A 7,892-nucleotide genomic window follows, 5' to 3' on the forward strand; every position below is an offset into this window, starting at 1 on the left:
ATATATTATATTTTTATTTATTTTATATAATTCCATTAAAAAAATAGCAAAAAATCACATTTAAGGTTTCACTAGCGGTCATTAAGCAAACTGGGCTCACTGTGATTTGAAAAGCCGTGCGCTACGGAAACGAGGTCGTATGCCCGCGGTCATGCAACCTTTACATTCACTACAATGCTTGTAATTGTTGGAAAGCAGAGAACCGTTGTCAGAACTATTATAACGAATAGGCATAGTTAACGATCTAATTATTTTTCTAAAATTTCATAAACATTTTTCCGCGACGACCTAATTTAACCATATACATATAGCATTAGACTCGATGTACGTCACATGATGTTTTCTAAACTCTGGATAGAGTACAATATAACTTGGACACCCGTGTGTACCTAGGAACTATCAAAAATAGTCGCGGACATTTCAGTTCTACCTCTGACACGGCTTTTAACTTGACATTTGAAGTTTATATATTGTCACATTTTAGACTCAGTGATCTCTCCGTGTGTGTGTGTAGTGTGTGTGTGTGTGTGTGTGTGTGTGTGTGTGTGTGTGTGTGTGTGTGTGTGTGTGTGTATATTTGTATGTATAAACGACAAAAAGGCAATGGCTGATAGATAAAGCCTGCACACACGGATTTATTTCATTTTGTAAAAGACAAATATTAGTTGGCTTCTTAATCTCTGACTGCTTTCAGAATAACTTATAAAACAGTAACAGCAAATGTTGCTGGGTGGAACGCCTTCGTACAACCATTATACAATCAAAGAAAAACTTGATCATCTAACTATTAGAAAGATAAAATTACCATATCAATTATCTGTTTCATTTCCCGTTACTATATATCGTTTTCCATCACCTTCTGACGGTACAACTTTTGGCGTTCCATTTTTTCCCGTCTCATCGTCTATGGCGCCACCGTCTATGGCGCACTCCATCATTTTCTACTACTCTTTTTTTATGGAGTCGTTGGTGTCTGCTGTGTTGTGTTCCCCTCTGGCGTTACCATCTCTGGTGTTGTATCTCCCTCTGGCGTTACCATCTCTGGTGTACTGACAGTGTCTGTGCGTGGAGTCGTTGGAGTCTCCGGTGTTGTGTCTCCCTCTGGCGTTACCATCTTTGATGTTTTGTCTCCTTTTGGCGTTACCATCTTTGATGTGTTGTCTCCCTCTGGCGTTACCATCTTTGATGTTTTGTCTCCCTCTGGCGTTACCGTCTTTGATGTTGTGTCTCCCTCTGGCGTTACCATCTCCGGTGTTGTGTCTCTCTCCCGTCCGCTTTTATTTCTGCGCGCTGATATGGCACAGCAGAGGCACAGCACGACAACGACAGCTACTTTCATTGCGGCAGGTTGGCTCTAGAAGAAGCAACGAATGTCTCAAGCGTGCGCGCTACGGGCTTATATACGCATGCAGATGTACGACAGCTGCATAGAGGCAAGGGTAGCTGGGTCGGGCACATACGTCATGACAATCTGCGGCGAGATGAATATTGATGACCCAGCTGCGTCGACAAGTTGGCATGTCTATATAAATAGTTAGTAACGCAGACAGTTGCTTTGCCACATCGCCGAGAAATTTATGGCATTTCATAGATTATTTATTTCATGGTTAAAACATGAACCGGAGCGACAGCGACGGCGTGTCGGCTGCTTCATGATTTGCCGTGTAATTCAAGCTCAAGCTGTCGCCCATATCCAAATTTCTGGTTCCCGCTCACTCGCACGTTGACGCTGCGATTTCCCAACATCACATTTCACAATGAAATCAGCGTCTTACGGTAATTAAAGGTAAGATTGATATTAGGAAATGACGTACTTACGCGTCTAAGTTTCCGGCCAAACAACGCTCGAAATGATCGGCAAATACCTGCAAATAAGGTTCCGTTTTCTGTGGTTATACGTATATGGTGTGCGCGATAATTCTGACCAGAAGTAGATAATAGGGAAGGAGTGTGACTTCAATACACAAGAGAAATTCGCCATTTACTAGCCTTAGAATACCTACGATTTACTATGCGTAACTCAACCAACTTAAGCTCAAATCGTACACAGTACATTCGCCTAGCATCGTGCGAAATCGTTTCCTCGTATACGCCCGTAATCCGGAAATACAGACTAAAACGTACGACACGATTTTCCATTATGTCGCCAGCAAACTGAATGTATAAACCGCCTAAATTGAAACAAAAGGCAGCTACTAGCGAGCCACACCACAGACTAACGAATACACAGACTGGACACTTCGTATACCCTGCTTGTTAAGCGTTTTGATGGTGCTGCCCCTGGCGAATGAAGCGGTCAACTACTCGAAATGGCATCGGGGGTGTCTATATTCATGCCGGTACGGGAGATTACGGTACGCATATATTTGCTAATATATTGACTAATCGTGCGTCAATAAACTCAATATTCACAGAGAGTATGGGGTGTCTATATTCAAACCGGTACGGGAATCATTTGCATAATGTATTCTAGATATATTCCCAGATATAGCGTTTTTCAAGTTTCCCACTTAGCATGATAGGTACTAAATTTATCACGTGTTGCATGTTATATATGTTTGCGAATAATAAATTTGTTAGGACGGCAATGATAGATGCAGTGACTCACTGACTGCTGTGCACACGAACAGAGACTGTACTTATTGATTGTTTAATTATATGTAATCATAATATCAATGTAAACTAATACAATATACAATCTTGTGAAGCTAACAGTTAAAAGTTAGGGAAAACACTACTTGGTTCGGTGATCTGTGTAATTCTTCTGCCCTTTGTTCTGTGAAAAATACCAGTTAAAACGATATGCAATTTGTAAATAATACACCACATCACATGATACATGTAGCTGATCATGTACTTAGACTTCGGAAGTAGATTTGCAACAAAAGAAGAACCGACATTGACGGGTTAAAAGACAGTCAATGCAAATATCTGCTAATTTGCGAGAATCATTTTGAAGCGTCTCAATTTATGTGTCCAGCTGACAAGGGTTAAAATCACTGGCTGCTTTGAAATGTGATATACTGTGCCTATTTAAAAATATAACTATTATTAGTATGGGAAATTAGTAAAATACATTGCTTTCTCTGGCACTCGTCGTGTGACTCATGGGTCATGGTTATACATGTATCAGGCTTGATTTCATAAAATATACATAAACAGAAAAATACGGTTGAGGAATATTCACTGCTGGGCACTGAAGTATATCATTATTGCTTATGGCAATATCAAAAGAAAACCAACACATGCTGAATAATTTTGCTAATAAAAACTGTAAACTGTCTGTATTTTACCTTATTTTCCATAATTCTTTCACCTTTATTAAAAACACAAGGGCAAGTCAAAAAATTTAAGAGGCTAAGAAAGGACGCAGTTCCATCTCTGATAGAAGTCAGTAACCCTCCTGCACTCCGAACCTAGAAACAAGCAGAATCGTAAATTGCTGAAGCTCCAGCACTTGTGATTAAGCTTCTTAGCAATAAATGTGATTAATGGTATTTGAGTAAAAAATATGGAAATTATATCGTCTTTATTATTTTTATTGTTTGTAGAAAAAACAAACATTTTACAAAATCCGGTCACAGACTGAGGAATAAATTAAACTACAGACTGTAGCACAGTATACCGTGTGCACATTTCGCATTTTGATGTATTGTGTGTATTGTGCATTAGTCTGTGATACGGGATGGATGATCGTTTTGCATGTAAAAATAAATGTACAGCCGTTTAATAGAGCAAAATCTACTTGAAGACTAACATTTGACCTTCTAGATTCAGGAATGTGTAATTAAACTTCAGTCCAAATATTATAATTAACGATAGAGACGTTTTAATGTTATAACGTTACACATCCACGGTGTGTCACCACAGCCAGATTTTTAGTGTACCGCTCCGGATCCATTCGCTGGACGGCGCCACCATTCAATTGCATTACACCATTTTGGCGTTTCGTCCAGTTTCTGTGGGTACCACAATAGGAAATGCTTTCCCATAGGCGGCCATACCGGCCATACTTACGAAAAAATTCCCATAAATCAGCACAAGTTTTTTTTACAAATAATAATGCCATCCACTAAATCCAAGGCGCAAGTGACAATATATTATTAACAAAAAAATGTTATTAACAAACAAATTCTTCCATAATTTCTCTTGTAAACAAAACTTTTCCAGATTTGAGCTCAAGTTGGTTGAGTTGGTTGGTTACGCGTAGTAAATCGTAGGTATTCTAAGGCTAGTAAATGACGAATTTCCCTTGTTTATTGAAGTCACACTCCTTTCCTATTATCTACTTCTGTTTTGACGTATTAATTGTAATAAGCTGAATGCTTTCGCGCTGCTTGAAATAGTTTCGTGTAAATTGTAGCCGATCCAGTTTAGTTAATATGTTTCACACCAGATGGCGCCGCAATGTCCCAACTCACAGCCGCTAGGTAAGGATTAGATCATTTACCGTCATACTTAATTACTCTATTACACTGTTATAGCAACAGTTATTTGTTTCTGAAAGAAGTAGCACTCGATAGCAAATTCGTATTTTTGCTCGATGACATTTGGATTAGGATTGTGCCACTTTATAAACGTGATTCTTGTATTGTTTTGTCATGATAATAATCAATAAGCTAACAAACTATATTGACGGTTGTTTGACTACGTCTATGGCGGCGCTATTACCTTTGAGGCCGCTTGCTGTATTGATGTCAAGTTGTGCTTTTAATTTACTTTCACAGACGTTTTATACCGATGACATAGGACAAAAGAAAAACTATGGTTATCCCTTACTATTATTTAAGCGTAAAAAGTGTAATTTCGTAAAAATATAAGGTTCTACCCTACTATAGTGCACGTATATTGTAGTATATAATAGGATTAATTTTTATCCTAAATTAGGAAACAATTGACGGTTTTACAAGGTAATATCAAGGTTATATTATTAATTACAATATCAATATATGACAAGAAATAGAAGTAGACACACGTGTGTTTTTTACAGTTAGCATCAGATTCTACCCGCAAATCCTAAACTGAATGTGTTTATCCCACGTGAAATCGTGGCACGATACTGCATGCTTTCACGGATGCATGATATCAGGCATACATATTTCAGTATTTGCATCCTCCCGGTACCTGAAGGAGACAGTGCGCATGCAGGACTTCGCGCCTGCGGCAGGCACGACCCGTAACAATGTAGAACGATGAGCCGTACGGCATAAATGCTACACTCCATGCGTTCCGCACATGCACACGAGCTCCTACATTAAGCCCCGAACATGTTTCCATTGTGAGAGTCTGCGAGCGAGCGCCAACACACGATGCGACCGAAAAATAAATCCGTCGATAGAATACGAACAGCATCTGCGCAGCTTCAACTCACTATATATACATATATATAGATATGCGCGAGTGTGCGCGTTGCCATAATACTATATGCTGGACAGCTCCGGTCGACGATTTTACCGCCAGCAACTCTTTCCGACGTCGCCTCTGCGACGTCGGCTGAAACGCTAGCGAAATTTTGTATCGGATGCACCTAGTGCTGGCGACGTGCTTTCCAGAAAAATTGTAGAAATTCAGCGAAATACTGCTTGCGTCGGCAACTTTAGGGCATCTAGTAAACTCCGTTTGTGCGTTTTGGCTATGTACACATTTCGAATAATTTCTCGGTTTTATAAGGGGAGATATCAGATATGCGTATGCCCGTTAGCGCCGAAAATATGGAGCATGAAGCGAAATTATGCTTTCAACCCAATTTCGGGTTATCTGCCTATAGGAAAACATGGTAAAATTCGGCGACCGCCTGCGTATTTGCGAATTGCAGAGCGCCATCTTTTTCGAGCGGCCGACGGTGATAACTGATGCACATCCTATGCTGGCCATTTTACCGCCCGCACATCTTTCCGACGTCGCCTCTAGAAACGTTTTTTACCGCCTACATCTATTTCCTCTGCCGTCTGTCCTCAGTCTCCCACCCCTCTCTCCCTCAGTAAGCTATATAATGCAGTTTTAATGAGTCCGCACTGCACGTCTGAAACGGTGCGCGCGCATGCGTAATATCTCCCGAGAATAATAATATTTTGCATCAATTATGCATTTAAAATGAATAGGAGTAATCCTAGCACAGATTTATATGATAAAATTCCATGAGTAGACCTCCCTTAAGAAATAGGAAGAAGACCTAGCATGTAAGGTTCCAGCTGTATTATACCAGTCAGTACACAATCTGGCTGCGTTAGTGTGTTAGCGCATGCGCAATATCTCACGAGAGAGGAGTTATATTTTGTGATGAATATGTATTTAATATGGTGAGGGGGTATCTCAGCCTAGATTTCTGTAATAAAATATTTTCAGTAGACCTGTGTTCATAATTAGTAGATCGCCCTAGCCTGTAGGGTGCAAAATTCCTACTTCACTTATATTGTCCCTCACTCAGCCGCCGTTTTTTACCACCTACAGCTATTTTCCCTGCCGCCTGTCATCAGTCGATGCATGCGACGGGCTGAGAAGCTAGCAAACATTTTTATCGGATGCACCTAACGCTGGCGACGTGCTCTCTAAAAAAATTTCCAAAATTTAACGAAATAATGCTTCCGTTGACAACTGTAGGAAATCCAGTAGACTCCCTTTGTGCGTTTTCGCTATGTACACATTTCGAATAATTTCTCGGTTTCACAAGGGGAAATATCGGATTTGCGCATGCCGTTCACACCAAAAATATAGAGCATGAGACGAAATGCATTTAAACCATTTTCGGGCTATCCGCCTATAGGAAAACATGCTAAAATTCGGCGACCGCCTGCGTATGTAAGAATTGCAGAGCGCCATCTTTTGTGTACGGCTGACGGCGATCTGCACATAATATATAGTTCAAAGTCCTATATATCTATTTTTTTTATATGCTTACATAATTATATATATTTGCGTGTGTGTATTCATACTCACCATTGCAAAAGCGTAGCAACAGCCGCATTGACCCTACGAGAAAATATATATGTCAACCTAAATTACCAGGTGCCGCGTCATCGGCATAACAGTTGTCATATAGGACTGACGGCTCTCACTCTTCACCAAGATATGCTATATTTCATGTTAATATCAACGTATCAATGTATCAACTATCAACTTTTAACGCTAGAATCAACGTATCAACATCATCAACATCAACATCAATATCAAAATCATCAACGTATGCTATATCACTGCAATACATTCCTCCATATCTTGCAACAGACTGCGATGTGGTGAAAGAGAGGGAGCGAGGGGAAACCACGCGCGCGTTAGAGAGAAAGGACCGAAAGAGTGAGTAAGTGAATATACGTGCGTGTGTGTGCGCGCGTGTGTACGTGCGGATGTGTGGAGGGAGCGGGAGTGTTTAGTGAAATCTCATTAGTTCATCACACGCTGAGTGGCCAGCAAGCATACATTGCTCATAATAATACAATCATCCATTCGCACATTTTCACCCACCAGAACAAGTTTATAGTAGCTAGTATATATAGTGACCGTTATGAAAACGACATCTTCTTGTAATATGAGAGAGACGGCAATGTAATAGCAGTTCTTGTACCAGATATATCGCTCGACGCGTTGCGTCTATCTGCAATGTGTCTATTGCAATGTGCTATGTGCAATGTGCAATGTGCTATGTGTCTATGTCTTGCGTTGTCTATGTGTGTGTATGTGTAGAAACTTATGGATCAGATAGTATATTAGGTTATATGTTAGTTATAAGAAACTATTATATCAGGAATTATCATTAGTGTAGTCCTTTCACGTCGTTAACGTCTAATTGTTATTTCATTGTTGTTTAATTCAGTCTTCCTTGTCGTTTAATTGTTTTACTAATTACGGCCTCATTGTGGTTAAATTTTTTATTTTTATTGTTACTTTATTATTGT

General features: G+C 39.9%; 1 protein-coding gene across 1 annotated transcript in view; it reads right to left on the reverse strand.

Annotated features, from left to right (window-relative positions):
- Positions 1–6,963, reverse strand: part of LOC106813437 (pro-cathepsin H-like) — a 36,691-nt gene extending 29,728 nt beyond the window's left edge. Inside the window, exon 1 of the mRNA XM_014817568.1 lies at positions 6,937–6,963. Coding sequence (XP_014673054.1) covers positions 6,937–6,939 — 3 coding nt within the window. The 5' untranslated portion in view covers positions 6,940–6,963. The remainder of the gene's footprint in view (positions 1–6,936) is intronic.
- Positions 6,964–7,892: the final 929 nt, after the last annotated feature.

Source organism: Priapulus caudatus, unplaced genomic scaffold, assembly GCF_000485595.1.
Source record: "Priapulus caudatus unplaced genomic scaffold, Priapulus_caudatus-5.0.1 Scaffold773, whole genome shotgun sequence".
NCBI lineage: Eukaryota > Metazoa > Priapulida > Priapulimorpha > Priapulimorphida > Priapulidae > Priapulus > Priapulus caudatus.